The following is a 19,437-nucleotide window of genomic DNA, read 5'->3' as shown; positions in this document are numbered from 1 at the left end:
TATATATTTTTATTTAGAACTGCTCTGGTCAGTTCTGGTTTGCTTTGTTGCAAATCTCGGAGCAGACCTTGAGGGCTGGGCTGGGCAGAGCTGGGGTGTGGGAGGATGGGAGGGATGATGCCCCTCTCAGAGCTCAGCTCTGAATTCACTCTGGGGGCAGGAAATTGTGCTTAAAAGTCTTCTGAGAGGTCAAACAGCAGAGCAGGAGCAGGATGGGATTTTTCTGCTTCATGTTCTGCACAGAATAATAAAATGGGGCTCGTTTTTGCTGTGGGCTCCTCTCCTGTAGCAATCCAAGAGAGCAGCACGAGGAGTACAAAGGAAGGTGTCCTTGTTTGGGTCACCTGGGCTTGGGACACGCACGTGCCCCACACTGGGGGGGCTAAAACTGCCCCTTAGAGGTGCCTCAGGGCAGCTGATCCAGGCAGGAGCCTCCTCCTGCTGCTGCAAGAGCCAGTTGAGCAGGGTCGGTAAAAATCAGGAACCACAGATGGGAGGAAAGGTGGTGAGGCTGGAAGAGATCCCAGAAACACTGGGTGTTGTAATAACTGTGCAAAATGCTAATGCAGAGCAGGCTGCAAAATAGGGAACACTGGCATTGCTAGGCCTGCTTGGCATATGTGTTTGGAATGGTTTCCTGGTGTCCTGGAGACCTGGCTTTAAGGTAAATGGTGGTGGCAAACAGGGAGGGAAGAACACAGGTACAGCAAGCCTTCCTGCAAACTCCCTTTTCTGTGAGAGAAAAAGAAGATCTGAAAAGATCTGATAACTTGTAAAGTGTGATTTAATTTCATTTTAAAGAGCACGTGAAAGAACAACAATGAACAAATGTTTTCAAGTGGGAGAAATCTGTCCCTGCCATATGTTACACTGACTCATCCCCTCTGCAGGAGGAGATCTTGCAATTGTTTGAGCTGTTCCAGTTGCTTAATCCTTTTTATTTGGGAGCAGCATCACTGTAAACTCAGTGCTGGATCCTGCACTGTGTGTGGGATACAAACCTGAGCCCTCTAAAGCTGGCACAGCTCTGGGCAGGGGTTGGTACTGGTGGGGACCAGGGACAGCCCCCAGGGAATGGCTGGAGCTGTGTCAGGGCAGGCTCAGGGTGGATCTCAGCAAAAGGTTCTTCCCCCAGAGGGTGGTTGGCACTGAACAGGCTCCCCAGGGCAGTGGGCACAGCCCCAAGGCTGCCAGAGCTGCAGGAGGCTTTGGATGATCCTCTGGGGCACAGGGGGGGACTCTTGGGGATGGCCTGTGCAGGGGGTTGGACTCCAGGATCCTTGGGGGTCCCTCAGCACATTCCCTGATTCTGTGATCCTGCTGGAAATCCCAACAGAGCTTCATCCTGAATTAATAAATTCTCTTGGAAACCTCAAGGAAAAAACAAAGGAGACTCCACATCCTACTGAAACAGGGAAAGGAATGTTGTTGGTGTACCTGTAGATTTCTTTCCTCTGTCATGATCCCTTGGAAAATGCTTCCCAGAGGATCAGGGCCAAGCAGCCCCACCAGGCTATTCATGATCTACCAGGTCTTGGTATTAATGTGCCATCTCCTTAAAATATGTTTTTTGAATGGACCTGACCATCTCAGCCCTGCTCCATTCCAGTAGAGAATGGAAGTGGGAGGAGAGGGTGATAATACATTATAAAAAATTAATTCTTTTTCTTTTGGCATTCCCTTTCTCACTTTTTATACTCGATGATCCCCATGGGTCCCTTCCAGCATATTCTGTGTTCCTGTAAATTATAGAGTGGTTTGGGTTGGAAGGGACCTTGGAGCTCACCTAGTTCCACCCCCCTGCCGTGGCCAGGGGACAAATACCCCTTAGTGAGCAAACCTGGCCGTGGGTTTCTCCTTCCCAGCTCGACTTTGGGATGCTCTGCCCAAGCCCCACCGCTTCTCCCCCTTCCCTCTGCCCTGCCCAGAGCGTGGGGCTGACGGTTCTGTGGCTTGTGTTGCAGGTGTGGCTGTGTGGGGGCAGCATGGAGGTCCTGCCCTGCTCCAGGGTGGCCCACATCGAGCGCAAGAAGAAGCCCTACAACAACAACATCGGGTTCTACACCAAGCGCAACGCGCTGCGCGTGGCCGAGGTGTGGATGGACGACTACAAGTGGCACGTCTACATCGCCTGGAACCTGCCCCTGGAGGTACTGAGGCCTTCCAACCTGTAAGAAACGAGTTTTAGGATGGCTTGCTAGCACCTGCAGCTTGCCAGTGTTCCCCAGCATTCCTAAAAACGCTGTTTAACTTCCTCTGTTAAGGATTTTCAACAGGCAAGGGATTTTAACCGGCTGTCTGTAAAAATGCACTGACAGTGAGACAGAACAGAGACACAACACCTGATAGAAGTAGTCAAAGCTGCTCAGGAGCCTTGAAACCCTTCCAGAAGGGTCAGAGGAGATGAGGAGGAAGATGAGGAAGATGAAGATAAGACGTTTTTGGGATGTCTGACTCAAATTTGGGAGGTGTGGTGAGGGTGGTACTAAGGGAGGGACTGTTTTGGAAGTGGGTGTGGCAGTATTAAGCAGTGCTTTGAATTGTTAATTAGGTAATGCTTTGAGTTGTTAATTGGGTAACTAAATAAAAGCAAGAGGCTTTGGTAACTCTGGAGTCAGGCTCTGGAAGAAATTAGATTCTTGTGCATCCAGTATCATAACAATAATAATAATAACGGGAATAATAATAAAACTCACAAATTGAGTTTTAGGCATTTTCTTTTAAGTGCTGATTTTAGGCATCAGCACAGCTAAGGCACCCTGTCCTAAGTTTTCCCTTCATTGCTTAAAAACTTGAATTATAGAGCATTTAGTGCCTCTGGTGCAGCAGAGCCTGAAACACCCTTAGGTCTCATCCCCAGGCTGAGAAAGTCAGAACTCCCTCAGCTTTGAGGGAGGGACTTTGGAGGGATTCCCACTGTTCCCATCAGCCTTTTTATTTCCATTTCTGAAAGCTAAACCTGTTGCAGTGTTTGTGTCCCCGTGGAGTGTTTGCACAGCAGGAGCTGATGTGGCTCTGCCCTGCAGATGGAGCCTGTCTGCAGGCTGTGGTAGGAGGTGATTCATGGCAGTAGTGCTGGTGTCAGGTCCATCCCTGGGCTCAGGCAGCTCTGGGGCATGTGCAGCCCATCCTGGGTGTCCCAGCTCACAGACACTGGCACTGCCCAGGGCTCTCTGTGCTCCTGATGCTGGGGACATTTGCCTTTGGAGAGTCAAGGCCATTAGTGCTTAAAACCCATGGTTAGAATAAAGGACTGGAGGTTGGTGGCTCACAGGAGATCCCCTCCCAGCAGCACCATGGGCAAGTGCCCCCAACACTCTGTTGAAACAGCTTTGGTGGTTCAGTCATTTCTGCCCAGAAACGCTCAGGTTTTCTTAGATCTGACAGGTTGTTTCTGAGGGAAGCCCCAGAAAATGGGGGATCCCACCAGCAGGTCCAGCTGAGCGTGACCAGGGGGCACAGCCTGCCTGGGACTGCTCTAGGTGGGGCCTGGCACTGCTGGGGAAAGCTCTGTGGGCTCCAGGAGGGCTTTGTGGAGAGGCAAAGCTGCTGCCTGGGCTCAGCTCTCTGTGCAGGCTGCGTCTGATCTGGGAAGCCAAGGGCATCTCCTGCTGCCTGGAGAGCCCTGGGAGCAGCATCTCCTGCTGCTGGTCCTGCCAGAGGAGGACAGAGGGGTGTGGGGGTGGGGAGACAGTGATGCTCTCCAGGTTTTGGGTGGGATGAGGGTTCTGGGTGCCCCACAGAGCCCTGGGCACCCCCCCACATGCAGTGGGTGACAGAGAGCTGGGCTGCTCTCCTGAAGTGTGAGGTGAAACCACTGCCAGGAGTGTCCAGAGCCCATGAGAGCAGTTATTTCCAGCGACTCTCTTGGTGCTAAAAATAAACCCCAGAACATTCCTACTTGGCAGATCTCAGCAAAGAGCTGCTGGGATCCTGATCCTGATCCTGATCCTGACTCCTGCTGTGCTCCTGGTGCTGCTGCAGCAGCATCCTCAGCTGGAGCAGCATCTGCTCCAGGGCCTCTGGAAAAACAGTACAACCTAAAAATCTGAGCTGCTGCTGCTTCCTGAGGAAAGGTTACACCTGTGGGGACTTCCTGGCATTTGGAGCCACAGAAGTCCCAGAATTTGTAGAGAATTACAGAACAGCAGGTCCCTGGGAAGGCTCCATGAGCTGCCTGTGCTGCAGGTTGATGGTCCTGGGGGTGCTGGGGAGTCCTGGGGTAGTTGGTATAAAACCAGCAAGAAACAGAGGAATAGAGATGGAAGGAAAAGCTCCTTGCCCAGGGAGCTGCAGGAGGGCACTGCTCCAGCTGTTGGGAGAGGAGCTGTAGGACTGAGGAAATTTAAAACCCACTGGGAAGCTGCAGGTCCTGTAGAGCTTGGAAAAGGCAGCAGCACATGGATCAGCACTAGGGGTGGGTCTGGGTGACCCAAAATCAATTTGAGATTTTTATATACCAAAAAAAATCCAGATTTGGATTTGTTTGCTAGGGTGGGATTTTATAGATATACCCTGAATTCTTCTGTGATGCCACTGAATCCCAACCCAAGGCAAACCCCTGCCCTGCTATTTCAGGTGCTGCCTGACTGATTTGTTGTCCCACCCCATTTTGTCCACTCAGATTTCAGCCTGTCCTACCTGTCTGGACTGAATCATCTTTATTTTTACCTCTGAGCTACCAGTGGCACATTAAAATGGTGTCTTTTCTCAAGCAGAGTGAATAATTCATTAGAAGATCATTACAAGCGTTGTAATGGAAAATTGCTTTCCCAGTCGTATTTAATGATCACTGCACAGACAAGAGCAGGAGCTAAAATAGAGTGGAAACCCAGACACCTGTAGGGAGGAGGACAAGGGGCTGCAATGAGCCTTTGACTTCCTTGCTGCTGCCTTAGCTCCCCAAATTCCATGCCAGAATAAGAGGTTAAAGGGGGGCAGCTCTCTCCAGCCCCTGCTCCCAGCTCCTGTGGGATTATCCCTCAGGGACAGCCTGGCTTTTAAATCTGTTCCAGCAGTGGGTTCCTCCATGTCTCCAGGGAGACATTTTCACCCTGGAATTGTCCAAATGGTCATGTTTATCCTGTATCCTTAGATCTGTTATATCTGAATCTTCAACCTTTCTTCTTCTTTCTTTCCCCCTTTTTTTTCTACCTTTTAACCCTCCTCTGTGTCTCAGTGGGGTCACACCCCCCTGGGGGGTCAGGGAAGGGGTTTGGTGCTCAGTGCCCACACAGGCGTTGGCATTTCCATCTTTTAAACCCTGATGTCCATTTGCTGCTGCAAGTCTGAGCCTACACAACCTTATTGTTCTTCCCTTCCCTTCCCTTCCCTTCCCTTCCCTTCCCTTCCCTTCCCTTCCCTTCCCTTCCTTCCCTTCCCTTCCCTTCCCTTCCCTTCCTTCCCTTCCCTTCCCTTCCTTCCCTTCCCTTCCTTCCTTCCCTTCCCTTCCCTTCCCTTCCCTTCCCTTCCCTTCCTTCCTTCCCTTCCTTCCTTCCCTTCCCTCCCTCCCTCCCCTCCCTCCCCTCCCCTCCCTCCCCTACCCTCCCCTCCCCTCCCCTCTTTGTTTATTTGGGATTTTTACTGGTTTGTTTGATTGTTGTGGATTTCCCCCCTCCCTTAACAAAATATTATGGAAAAGCACGTGTTTCTCAGCGTTTCCCAGATGGATCCAAAGCCCAAGGGAATCGGAGAGAAGATTCCCCATCATTCCTGCACTTCCCATTTCTTCTCCATTTGGCTCCTCTTTCCTGAGTTCCCCCCAGGACCAAGGCATGTCCCATCCCAGGGGTGTCTCCTCCTTGCTGTGGCTCTGAAAGCCACATTTTCCTTGGGATTCTTGCAGCCAGAATTCCCTGACGTGGCCTCTTCCCGGAGCTTCCAGGCAGTTTGGAAAGGGCCTCAAAACACCAGTGAGATCCGTTCATTTTGAACCTTTCTGAAGAGTGACCGCCCCGTGCCGTGTCCTTGTTTTCCAGAATCCGGGCATTGACATCGGGGATGTTTCGGAGAGAAAAGCGTTAAGGAAGAGCCTGAAGTGCAAAAATTTCCAGTGGTACCTGGACCACGTTTATCCAGAAATGAGGAGATACAACAACACCATTGCTTATGGAGAGGTAATTAATGCTGAGCAGCCCCTGAGCTCAGACTGGTGATATTTCTCTGATGAGAAATGGCCTCAAAGGAGATGAATGTGAATCAAAACTGACTATTTGTGTCCAATTATATAAATTTGTAGCAATCTGTTCCCAGTTTCTTCTAAAAACCTGTTTGGGGATTTATTTCTGATCTTGGAGACCGTATAAAGTAAAATATTTTAATACATCATTTACTGAATTGACAGAAAAATTATCTATATTTCCCATTGACTGCATGGATTAAGCAGCTGTTTGTATATTTTTAATACACAGTCATCTTTTAAAACTCTCTGACTTAAGCTCAGCCTAATTCCTGACAAGGTCTCTGTAGGATACAGTGTGTTGTCACAACAGCTTAAGGACAAGATAAAGTAAGGAGACTTAATTCAATCTCTGCTGGCTTTGAAACCATTCTGGGAATATAGAAACAGGCATTTATGGGAACTAATAATAAATCCTCTGTTGCAATGGATCTGATGGAATAGTGGCAGTTGGAGGAGGCTCCTTGAAGCACAGCCTGAGCCTCCCAGATGGGAATAATTTTAGGAAAGATTTGTAATCAAAGTTATTAAAGCCTTCAAGCTAAAACCTCCCAACAAGTATTTTCATAGAATAGCAGAATCCTAAAATGCTTTGGGTTGGAAGGGACTTTAAAGATGATCCATTCCCACCCCCTGCCATGGGCAGGGACACCTTCCACCAGCCCAGGTTGTTCCCACCTGGCCTTGGACACTTCCAGGGATCCAGGGGCAGCCACAGCTTCTCTGGGCAACCTGAGCCAGGGCCTGCCCACCCTCCCAGGGAACAATTCCTTCCCAGTATCCCATCCAACCCTGCCTTCTGTCAGTTTGAAGCCATCCCTTGTCCCCATTCCCTCTCCAGCTCTCCTGGAGCCCCTTTAGGCCCTGCAAGGGGCTCTCAGGTCTCCCAGAGCCTTCTCTTCTCCACATGAACCCCCCCAGCTCTCCCAGCCTGTTTCCAAAGGCATTATTGCATTATGGCCCTGCCTGGGAAGCCTGGAGAGAGGAGAGCTGAGAGCTCTGGAGAGGGGAGAGCTCTGGAAAGGTCAGAGCTCTGGGGATCAGCCCTGGTTCCCAGGGCTGTGGTGGCTGAGTCTGGACCACAAACCCCTCCTGCCCTGCCCCTCCCAAGTGTGTCCTTCAGCTCATGGCAGTGCTCTGCCATCTCTGCCTCTCCTCCTCCATCCCTCCTTCTTTCCCAGGTGGGCTTTTTTCCCCTGCTGTTCAGTTTTCACTGAAATCTGAGCAATCCTGCACTGATTTTGGGCCCCTGGCAACTTGCTGCCAGCAGCCTAAAGCTGGCTTTGTTCCCACCACACGTGAGCAGAGAGGAGAAAGCCGTGTCCAGGGAAACTGGCTCCTTGGAATGGTGGTTATTATATAAAAGCAACCACCATTAGCCCTGGATTTAAAGAAAAACATCCAGTGCACTAAACCTTTTCCCTGCCTGATTATTCCCTGTGATGTAACACCTTGCAGTCCTCCTCCAGCAGGGGAGGGCTGAGCATCTTTTATTCCTCATCCCTGAGCTGACAGGGCCCTGACTCTGCTCTTCTTCTTTCTTCCAGCTCCGAAACAACAAGGCCAAGGATGTGTGCCTGGACCAGGGCCCTCAGGAGAACCACACAGCAATACTGTACCCCTGCCATGGCTGGGGCCCTCAGGTGAGGGGGGAGACACTGCCAGAGGGCACAGTGGGGTTAAAAACACCTCAGGGATCACAGGGAATTTTTCCTCACGCCCTGGTTTTCTGGGTTGCCAGAACCGTGGCAGAGCTGCAAGTAAAAGTTTGGAAGAATCTTGCAGGCAGGGGTAAATAATGATGGAAGCAAACAGCCCAGGAGCAGGACACAACCCAAGGCCAGTTAGGATGGGGGGCTGAGCAGGTGGAAGGTGTTGCCCCGTGGCAGGAGTTGGAACAAGATGATCCTTAAGGTCCCTTCCAACCCAAAGCACTCCATGATTCCCTGATTCCTCCTCTTTCACCCAGCAGAATAAAAATGGCCCAAACAAAAAGTGCTGTGACAATTCTCCATCTCAGCTTGGCTGGGATTTCCCTTTGCATGATTTTTCTACTCCTCCTTTTGCCTCTGGAAAATGTTGGGGTATCTGGGGTCCAACACGCTCAAGGAGGTTCATTTTCAGCTCAGATAATGAATAGTTCAGGTGATGGAAATGCATCAAGATCCCATTTTACTCTATGGTCACCTTGGGCTTTCCAGGCTCACCAGACTAAGGAATCCCAGAGCTCATCTGAGCCTGAACTGGAAAATTCAGGAGACACCTGAGGCTGGGAGTGAGATATGGGAGCCCTTCAGGGGAGGGACAATGTCCCTCTGGTTTATCCCTGCCTGTAAACAAAGATCAGGCAACTGGGGCTGGTCCAGTCACTGCTAAATAGAACAAAGCTGTTGCTTAAATGCACACCATTCTTTTCTCAAATGGCACAAAGTACCTTTTGGACTTTGTGGATGGAAACTTCAACCCCTAAGTGCATTATGGTGTGAGAAACTGGATTAGGCTGACATTGCCTGCTAACCCTGGGCTCTGAGATGAATGGCTGAAAGCAGGTTATTTATTTTTCCCTCAGTTACTGGGATTAAATTTAACTCTGTTTTCTTCTCCTACCTGGAGTTCTGAAGCCAAACCTGGCAGTGCTGCTGACTCCCTTCCTGCTCCCCACTGTCCAACCTCAGCAGAGATTCTTCCTGGTCTTCCCTCTCCACGAGTGTCCCTTCCCTCTTCCCACTGAGAGTGGCAGTTCTTTTGTTTCATGGTACATTGCAGGAGTTCAACTCCTTGGAAATGCTTTTTTAGAGGAGTTGTCAGTGAGCTTTGGAATTTGCAGCAAAATTGGACTTTCTCTACAACTGTTTAATTAATGGGCTGCTTGTTGTAATTTATGGCTGGGAATGTGATGTAAACACTTGTTATATATAAATATATTTTTTTTAATTATTTAGATATATAATTTATAAATATATAATATATAATATATATATTTATAATATATATTTTATATATATTATATATATTTAATATATATTTTATATTTATATATTATAATATATTTTTATATATAAATATATTTTATATATTTATATATTTATATATAATATTATATGATATATAATTTATAAATATAAATTATTTAGATATATAAACCCACAAGGAGTTGTAATTCCTTTGCAGCTGCTCAGGATCCCAAAACACACAAGGTGGTGCTCAAGTTGCACATCATGTCCTGAAATCCCCCTTTCTCTCCTTGATCCTGTGGCCCATCCCAGACATGTTTGAAGTTTAATTTAAACTAAATTTAGTTTAATTAAGAGCAGGTTCCTCAGCAGCAAGTGAGGGGAAGGTGTGGGTTCCCTGCTGGCATGTGATGTGAGGACAGGGGGGCTGTGGATCCTGTTCCCTGCCCTGCTGGGGATGGTGGGATGTTCTTGGAAGTCCTCGTTCTTTCCAGGTTCATCCCCACACCATCCTTCTGTCCCTAGATCCACAGGGAGAGAGAGGCAATGACCTGCTCTGCAGGGAGGGATTTATCCCTTTTATCCCATCAAGGCAGGGCAGTTTTTGTCCTATCCTGAATTTCTGCTCTCTCCTCACTGCTCCTGGGTTTCAGCTCAGCCTGGAGCCCTGAGCTGGATGCAGCTGGGTGTGGTGGCCCTGAATGCAGATGAGACCTTGGCTTTACTCACAACTCCTCCTCTGTATCCCCCACTAGCAACATTTTAGGGGGTTTTCTCTTTAGCTTCCCTTTCTCCCTGCTTTCATGCACTTCCAGGTCAACTCATGACCAGATTCCAGCACGAAGGATCCTTTTATCCCGTAATTATGTTGAGCCTGCTGATGGATTTTTTTTTCCTTGCCTGATGGCTTCATCTTTGAAGCAATTCATCATGCAAACACCTTGCAGTAATGATGTATTACACTAATAATACAGTAATACCTCATTGGAGTGGCAGAACTATGGTGATGTATGAAGGTGATAGAAAGCACTATAATGCTATAAAACTTAAGATAATGTTCACCCAGCAGAGCATTTCATTTAATTATAGGATAAAATATGTTTTGCCCATTTAAGCAGCAGAACCTGAGGACAAACCCATCAATACTGGGATCATGTGGGACACAGGTGACGAAACAGCACATCAGATTAAATTGTGTTAAAAGGCAAATAGTGAACATTTTCCTGAGGGCTGTTAATTGATGGGCTGCTCAGTGCAGAAGGGAAGCTAAACAACCCTAAATTATTTTCCAATAGAGTCAATGAAGGTCAGCAAGGCTTTTATTTCCCAGGTGCTAAGATGTCTAATTAACTTTCTCCCCTCCCTGAGATGCACCCAGGCAGAAATAATAATCCCACAAGATGGACTGGGGGGGGACAGGTTTGCTGGGGAGGGGGAGGGGTCAGCATGAGCTCTGTGTCCCTCTGCTCCCCTGGATCAGGGGGCTGGGAGTCCCTGGGAGAAGAAGTCCCCTGAGGAGCAGCTGAGGGAGCTGGGGGGGGCTCAGCCTGGAGAAAAGGAGGCTCAGGGGGGACCTTCTGGCTCTGCAATCCCTGACAGGAGGGGGGAGCCGGGGGGGATTGGGCTCTGCTCCCAGGGAACAGGGACAGGAGGAGAGGGAACGGCCTCAGCTGTGCCAGGGGAGGGGCAGGTTGGACATCAGGAGGAATTTCTCCCTGGAAAGGGTGGTCAGGCACTGGCAGGGGCTGCCCAGGGAGGTTTGGAGTCCCCACCCCTGGAGGTGTCCAAGGAAGGACTGGAGGTGGCTCTCAGTGCTCTGGGCTGGGGGTAGGGTTGGGATGAGGCACAGGGGGGACTCAGTGATCTTGGAGGGCTTTTCCAACCTAAAGGATTCTGTGATTCCCCCCAAGGGCAAAGCAGCCCCCCAAAGTGATACCTGCAAGGGGGAACTTGGCAAGATGCAGTTTGACCAGACTGAGGTTTTACTGGAAGGAGGTTCCCAGCAGCTCTGGGTGTCAGTCAGTGTGTGGGTGGCTGGGGATGTGGCTTTGGGCCACTGAGGTTGAGGAAAGGCTTTAAGACCTCACCAGTATTAACCACTTTTAAATGGTTAACTTTGCAAGAGCTTTAAACTGTTTTCCTCTGGTCCTCTGTCTTGGTTTTTCCCTTTGTTTCTTGTCCTGTGCCAGGCTGGGTTGGGATCCTCAGCTCTGGAGAGGAGCAAAATAATAGAAGAATTAAGGCATGGAGTACCTTTTCTGTGGAACCAGGCTGGGAGAGCTGGGGGGGTTCACCTGGAGAAGAGAAGGATCCAGGGAGACCGGAGAGCCCCTTGCAGGGCCTAAAGGGGCTCCAGGAGAGCTGGAGAGGGACTGGGGACAAGGGATGAAGGGACAGGACACAGGGAATGGCTTCAAACTGCCTGAGGGCAGGGATAGATGGGATATTGGGGAGGAATTGTTCCCTGGGAGGGTGGGGAGGCCCTGGCTCAGGTTGCCCAGAGAAGCTGTGGCTGCCCCTGGATCCCTGGGAGTGTCCATGGCCAGGTTGGAGCAGCCTGGGCTGGTGGAAGGTGTCCCTGCCCATGGCAGGGGGTGGAATGGGATGGTCCTTAGGGTCCATTTCAACCCAAACCATTCCATGATTCTCCAGTTCTGTGTAAACATCCCAAAAGAAGAAAATTCCCTAAATGCCTGAGGAGTTTGTTAGAGAAGTTAGACAGGATTTTTTGGGGAAAATCACCCTCAGGTTTGCAGCTGGACAGACCTGAAGGCTGCAGTTGTCAGAGCTCAGACACTGTGCTGGGTCCAGACACGTGTTGGGGGCTTCCTCTCCCTGTTTGACACAGGAGGTGACACATCAGTAGATGCATTTGCTGCCTCATATCCACGTGTGTTTTCCAGCTCCTCCCCTCTCCCCTCAGCTCCTTCCCTGCTCCGTTCCCGCGCAAGGGTTGGATTTTTGCTCTACTTATTTTCCCCGCCACATTAGGCAATAACACGTCAGAGCAGAGCTCGTGGTGCCTGGTGGGCACGGGGCCAGCTGTCTGAGGACAGGCTGCCAAATCTCAGAAAAAAAGGGAAGCGTCTGGCACGCGAATTCCGAACGTGGCAGGAAACGTTTCGGGAGCGGGAGGCGGCAAAAGAGCTCGTGTTGCACATTTGGGACATCTGGGTGGTTTCTTCTTCTGTTGTGGAGAAAGCTGGGCTTATTTTATTTATTTTATTTTATTTTATTTTATTTTATTTTATTTTATTTTATTTTATTTTATTTTATTTTATTTTATTTTATTTTATTTTATATGCCCCTTCCTTTCTGCAAGACAAGGAGTCTTGTCATAGAATCCCAGAATCCCAGGATGGATTGGGCTGGAAGGGACCTTAAAGCCCATCGTGTTCCAGTGTAACAGGGTCCAGCTCACAACCACAGATCCAGGGATGGTGCTGCCCAGATCCCTTGGGCTGGGGGCCTGGCTCTGCTCCCACATGCTGGGCATCAGACAAACCCTCTGCTCCTTCACAGCCCACCAAGGGCCAGTTGCCAAAAGCTTTCAGCACCAGGAGGGTTCAGGTGCAGCAGCCCCACAGCACCATCAGAGACCCATGGGATGGGATGGGTTGGAAGGGACCTTGAAAGGACATTAAGTCCAACCCCCTGCCATGGGCAGGGACACCTCCCACCAGCACAGGCTGCTCCAACCTGGCCTTGGACACTCCCAGGGATGGGGCAGCCACAGCTTCTCTGGGCAACCTGTGCCAGGGCCTGCCCACCCTCCCAGGGTAGGATTTCTTCCCAATATCCCATCTAAACCTACTCTCTTTCAGTTTGAACCGATTCCCCTTGCCCTGTCTCTCCAGTTCCTGGTGAACAGCCCCTCTCCAGCTTCCCTGTAGCCCTTTCAGATCCTGGAAGGTGCTGTGAGATCTCCACACCACCTTCTCTTCTCCTAGCTGAACATCCCTAAATTCCTCAGCCTGTCTCCACAGGGAGGTGCTCCAGCCCCCCAACTTCAGGCCCTTCTCTGGACTTGCTCCACACTTGCATGTCCTCCTTATGTTGGAGGCACAGAATGCTCTGAAGGTGGTGCTCAGGTGCTCTCTCAGATGAGCTGCCTGGTTAAAATCCCACTGTCAGGCTTTGAGCCCCTTCCCCCTCAAGGCTTGGCCCTTGGACACATCCAGCTGCTGGACACAGATATGGGAACTAAGCCCTCAGCTGGGCTGGAGGTGCCCTGGGGTCATTCCCAGCTTGCTCCAGCCCCTGGCACAGCTGGAAGCCCAGCACAGGGTGGGAGAGGATCCACATCCTGCACTTGGGCACTCCACGCCTGGGGGAGGCAGGGGATGGGTGGGAGGAGGAGGAGGTGATGGTTAGGACTTCAAACTCTGCAGGTTGTCCTCCCTTCTACCCCAGCAGTTTGGAGGGTGAAATTACTGTCAGGCTAAGGGGACACAACTGTTCTGCACCATCTGGCAAAGGGCTCTGGAGGGAACAAGGGCAGATCCTGCACTGGGGGTTGGGATGGGGCAGCTTTGACCCCAGAGAAGCTGTGGCTGCCCCATCCCTGGGAGTGTCCCAGGCCAGGTTGGAGCAGCCTGTGCTGGTGGGAGGTGTCCCTGCCCATGGCAGGGGGCTGGACTAAATGTCCTTTCAAGGTCCCTTCCAGCCCAACCCATCCCATGGGTCTCTGATGGTGCTGTGGAGCTGCTGCACCTGAACCCTCCTGGTGCTGAAAGCTTTTGGCAACTGGCCCTTGGTGGGCTGTGAAGGAGCAGAGGGTTTGTCTGATGCCCAGCATGTGGGAGCAGAGCCAGGCCCCCAGCCCAAGGGATCTGGGCAGCACCATCCCTGGATCTGTGGTTGTGAGCTGGACTCGGACCCTGTTACATTGTTTTAACTTCATTTTCAGTGTTTAATTATTGCAGCCCAGATAACCCAAACTCCCAGTGTGATTTACTCTCTCTCTTTAACCATCTGGGTCACAGATATGCTCAGTTAATTAATGTGCTGAATCCTCCTTATTTGTCTGCCAGATAATGGCCTGATTCATAATTTAAAGAAGCAGCTGTGGATATCTTTCCCTTCAACTATAAAAGGCAGGACAGTGTCATTCATTCCTTTTTACTCCTGAATTTAAATATGTTTAGGGAAATCTTTGGGTGGGATTCCTTAAACCCTGGGAATGGAGGAGCCCTTTGTGCATGGCCCCAGGGTGGGGATATGTCAGTGCCTGATGACATTTCAGTGTCTGGTGCTCCCAACCTGCATCTTCTTGGCAGCTGAGCCAGGTCTCTTGCAGCACTGGGTGGTTGGATGCTGGGATATGCTGGGATATGCTGGGATATGCTGGGATATGCTGAGATATGCTGGGATTAGCAGCAATCCTGAGCCTTTGCTTGGGGCTGAGCTGTGGGGGAAACTCAGGATCACATTCCTGGGAAACAGGGCCAGGTCTGACAGTGCTGCCTGGCCCTTTTGGAGCTCTGGAGGCTGTGCCAGGCACACCAGGAGCACCAATCCAGGTCAAAGCCAGGCTGGCTCACCATGCTGGGCCAGCAATACCAGCCAAGCCAGCTGGGTCCAGCTGGAAACCAGGGAAATCATCCATGGCCCCATCCTACAGTGTTTGGGCCCAGAGGAGGATGGAGGAGAATCACAGGATGTGCTGAGCTGGGAAGGACCCCCAAGGATGCTGGAGTCCAACCCTCAGCCCTGCACAGGCCCAGCCCCAAGAGTCCCCCCCTGTGCCCCAGAGGATCATCCAAACCCTCCTGCAGCTCTGGCAGCCTTGGGGCTGTGCCCACTGCCCTGGGGAGCCTGTTCAGTGCCAACCACCCTCTGGGGGAAGAACCTTTTGCTGAGATCCACCCTGAGCCTGCCCTGACACAGCTCCAGCCATTCCCTGGGGGCTGTCCCTGGTCCCCCCAGAGCAGAGCTCAGTCCTGCCCCTCCTCTGCCCCTGCCCAGGCAGTTGGAACTGCAGGGAGGTCTCCCCTCAGTCTCCTCTGCTCCAGCTGAACACACCAAGTGCCCTCAGTGTCCTCACACGGCTTCAAATCCAGGTCCTTCCCCATCTCCGTGTCCCTCCTTTGGACACTCTCCAATGGCTCAATCTCTCCTTCCATTGTGTCCCCCCAAACTGCCCCAATATTGAGGTGAGGCCGCCCCAGGGCAGAGCAGAGCGGGACAATCCTGATGGGTTTAAGACTCAGAGTTATTCTTACCCCTTCCCTGTGTCTCATCTCCCCACCTTTTTTGTACATCTGAAAAAAAAAAAAAAACCAAAAACAAAACCAACAAAACCCACCAAATCAAGGCTAAAAAGTCTGGAGAAAGTTGGTTTTTCCCTCTTTTCAGTTCCACTCTCCCTGTGCCCCGTCCCCACAGTTCTGTCCTTTCCTGTGTCACTTCAGTGATGCTCCCACAGTGCTGATGGTCCTTTCTGTTCCTCGCTGCCCACAGCTGGCACGTTACACCAAGGAGGGGTTCCTACACCTGGGCGCCCTGGGCACCACCACCCTTCTCCCGGACACCCGGTGCCTGGTGGATAACGGGAAGAGCCGCTTCCCGCAGCTCCTGGACTGTGACAAGGTCAAGAGCAGCCTCCACAAGCGCTGGAGTTTCATCCAGGTGGGTTCCAAGCCTGCTTTCTAAACCCTGGGCTGGGGCACCTCCCCTGAGGGGAGATGCTGTGGAACAACAGGGTCCTAAGGCAGAGGGAAAAGGGGAAGAGGGATCAGGGGCAGGTCCATTTCTAGTTGAGATTTTCCTTTCTGATACCATAAAGGTGGAGCTGGTGGATGTAGCCTGCCCTGCCAATCCTTCCACATTCCTTATGGATAATCTCCATGAAAACACAGTATCTTTGTGCCAAGGCAGAGCGTGAATAATCCACCTTGTGTACACAAGTGTGCCACCTTCCCAACACAGGGCATTTAAAGGTCCCAGATGTTCCTTGGGTGCTGTTGGCATTGATGGGTGCTCATTCCACTCCCATTATTCCTTTTAGGAATTATTGTATTGCTGGAATTGCATTTCCACCCAGCTAGTGCTGTGCACCTTCCAGCAGAGCCCAAGGACGTGTCTGCACCCCTGGGTGCCATCCTGATTTGCTTCACAGGCAACCCAAGGTCTTCATTTTTTTTTTTAACACCTTCCCCATATCCTTGAATTTTAATTCCTTCCTTTCATTTCAGAACGGTGCCATCCTGAACAAGGGCACGGGGAGGTGCCTGGAGGTGGAGAACAGGGGAATGGCTGGGATTGATCTGATCCTTCGCAGCTGCACAGGACAAAGGTGGACAATTAAAAATTTCATCAAGTAAAGGCTGAAAGAGTCAGGGGAGTGTGACTGCAACCACAGCTGACCTGGACTGACCCGACAGGACTCCTTTGGAAAGGATGGAATATCGAAACAGAGCTTTATTCATGTTATCAGGAGAGGACATGGGGGAAAAATGGGCATTGCTGTCTTTCTTTTATTGTGCTGTAGTCTCCCCCAGCTGATTCCAGCTGTGTGAAATGGGGGCAGAACTGCTGTTTCCTGCTGCAGAGCACTGGGGAAGGTGCCACTTGTTGCTGCTGGGACGACTGGAATGAGCTCCTGCAGCCCTGGGAGCGTCGTACTGGCAGGGAATGGTTGCTTTCCCAGACAACTCCAAGCCCTCCCAAAGGGCTGGGTAGGTCGAGGGTCACCCACCCTGGATCCACAAGGGTAAAAACGTGGTGTGCATGTGAGAGGAAAATGGTCACCAGGAAAATCTGGTCACCAGGAAAATCTGGTCACCAGGTCCCAGATGAGAGGAGGTTGAAGGATGTGGTGTTTCGCTGGGTCTTTGCTCTCTTTTCCCTTCCTTGCCCCCGCATCCAGCAGCCCCTTTCCCTGAGTGCTGGAGAAACAAAACACACCCTTCATCCCCCCAGCCCTTAATCTCAGAAATGCCACTGAATAAACCCACTGATCTCCCATTCCCCCCCTCCCTCACCCACGTGTTGTTGGCCAAGCCCTGAGCAGCACCAGTCCCTCCTGTGGAGACCCCAAATTCCCCTTGGGAACGATGTGGGATGTCTGCCTGCCTTCTGGGGACATCAGGAATGGTGGTCTCCCCAACTCTGTAGTGGTGTTCTCTTCCTCAGGCTGCAGCACCCCTGTCCTGCCTGCTCCACGTGGGACCCTGGTCAGGATCCTCCCCAAACCCTGCTCGTCACTTCAGACCTTCCCGAGCCCTGGAAGGAGCAGAGAGGGAGGGCAAGAGACCAAACCAATGGCACTTCGACTGAAATTCTGGACCTTAAAGTCACTTCAGGCTTGTTAACGTGGTGGACTGGTCTCACAATAATTTTGGCTGCCAAATCTTGGCTCCCAAACCCCCCCAGTCGTCACGGGAGACCGTTGTTTGTGTGGGGCCCTGGGGTCTGGCTGACCTGGAAAAGGGAAACGTGGTCCTGCACAGCTGCTGTGCATGGATGGACAATGGATGGACACAGGCCTGGCTCAGCAGAGAGGAGAAGCCAGTCCATCTCCTGTCCTTCTCACAGAATAATACTCTTCCTGGTTGCCCTCTGGCTAGGGTGCACTAAAATATATTAATATATGAGATGTATGTGTAAATATGGTTCCCAAAGGTGGGATGTGCACAGAGTTGTTTGCTGCAGAGCACTCATGCCTGTCTTCCATTTGCATCAGGATGAAGCTACCTGGATGTTTAATGAGTTTAATTTTCAATGCCATGCAGCGGGTTTATAACTGATGTTTTAGTAATTTATTGAACAGAAGCAGATATATTTCATTGTTCCTTCTACAGCAACATAGGACTGATTGTTCATTTAGGCTTTACAGGACTCCCCCAAGCACTGGGGTTGTCCCTGATTATTTCCTTTGCCTTCCTTAATGAACTAAAACCTCTTAGTTGTCCTGAACTGCAAAGTAGGGAGTCAATGTGGAATTTTGCTCTCCTCCTTCACTGTTGCATCATCTCTCGTGTGATAAATCTCAGCCCTTACCAACCCGATATGATCACAAATCTTTAGATGCATGATCTGTTTTCCCCCTTCCATTTGTTGCTGCCTTCTAAGAAAAGCAATTTCCTGCTGAAATGGACTCTAGGCCAGTCTGGGGGGTTGGTCAAACTGGTAAAAAGCCCTTTAACCGAGCAATCAGTTTGCTGTCAGTCACCAGCGGCAGCCACATATTGGTCAGAGGAGGGAAAAGCCTGCATGTTTCAGGATAAACAATCAAAAACGTTGTAAAACTCCTAGTTCCCAGTCCAGCTCGAGTCCTGCCAGGGCCCAGGGCACCAGCAGATGGGCTTTGTCACATTTAATCGTGGTGGGATGAGGTGCCACCCCCCAGCCCTCCGTCTGCCCCGCTGCTGGCGGCTCCCGCCCCGTCACCGGCAGCACCACTGAATGTGTGGCCTCACCTCAGCTCCCATCCCTGGCAGGAGCTGCTCCAGGTGCCAGGCAGGAGGGACTGGCTGTGTTTAGCTCTCTGGATGGTCACCACAGCCCCTCTGGGATGTCCCTGTGTCCAGCAGCCCCTGGCAGAGCATCTCCCGGTGCCATCAGTGCCGTCCCTGCGCTCCGGTGGCACAAGGTGAGGATCCTGTTGGTGATGAGCTCTTTGATCCTTTATTAAGGTTCATGGATGCCTTTTCTTCGTGCTCCATGTGGAAAACAACCCCCTAAACTCTCCACAAGGACGGGGAAGCTGGAAATGATCCCTCAGATGGGGCAGAGCCCCCACTGAGGTGTTTGCCCCTTGTCGCTGCTGTAATCGCAGCCTTCAGTGACTGAGAAGAATCAGGAAGATCAGCACGAGCAAAAAGAGGAATGAAAGGGAGAATTTCATCTGCTGTGTCCGTGTAAGTGAAATTCTGACACTGGTTTGTGACATGCAGAGGTGATTGCTGAGGCCACGGCCCAAGGTCTGCACCCTCCGAAAACGTAGGAATCTGTCTTAGAAATCTGGGTCTAATTGTTGCATCTTGGCTTATCTCTAATAATATGTTAATTGCTTTAAGAAGTGATATCCAAGTGATTCTTATTAAATATATTATTTGAGCCTTGTCTCCTGAGTGGTTTTAAAAAGATTCACTGCTGATGAGATACCGAGGCAGTCATTCTTCTCTGGTACTTATTTAATAGAAAAGTGCTGCTTTTTTAATGAAACTTCCACTTTTAAAAGAAATGGAAATGAAAGAGAAATCAAGAGAGATGGTGGACACAGATTAACTCCCATCCCATCCCATCCATCCCACTGCTGTCACTCACAAGATAACACAGTTACATCCCAGAACTAGAGGG

At 50.7% G+C, this 19,437-nt stretch overlaps 1 protein-coding gene across 1 annotated transcript in view; it reads left to right on the top strand.

Moving 5' to 3' along the window:
* GALNT17 (polypeptide N-acetylgalactosaminyltransferase 17) overlaps positions 1–19,194 on the top strand; it is a 206,849-nt gene extending 187,655 nt beyond the window's left edge. Inside the window, exons 7-11 of the mRNA XM_050325665.1 lie at positions 1,965–2,150; positions 5,979–6,116; positions 7,726–7,821; positions 15,595–15,762; positions 16,329–19,194. Of these exons, the coding sequence (XP_050181622.1) occupies positions 1,965–2,150; positions 5,979–6,116; positions 7,726–7,821; positions 15,595–15,762; positions 16,329–16,457 (717 nt within the window). The 3' untranslated portion in view covers positions 16,458–19,194. The remainder of the gene's footprint in view (positions 1–1,964; positions 2,151–5,978; positions 6,117–7,725; positions 7,822–15,594; positions 15,763–16,328) is intronic.
* Positions 19,195–19,437: the final 243 nt, after the last annotated feature.

Source organism: Myiozetetes cayanensis, unplaced genomic scaffold, assembly GCF_022539395.1.
Source record: "Myiozetetes cayanensis isolate MyiCay16 unplaced genomic scaffold, myiCay2020 scf30, whole genome shotgun sequence".
NCBI classification, from domain to species: domain Eukaryota; kingdom Metazoa; phylum Chordata; class Aves; order Passeriformes; family Tyrannidae; genus Myiozetetes; species Myiozetetes cayanensis.
Note: the sequence above shows the minus strand (reverse complement) of the source record. Positions and strands in the feature narration are given on the sequence as shown.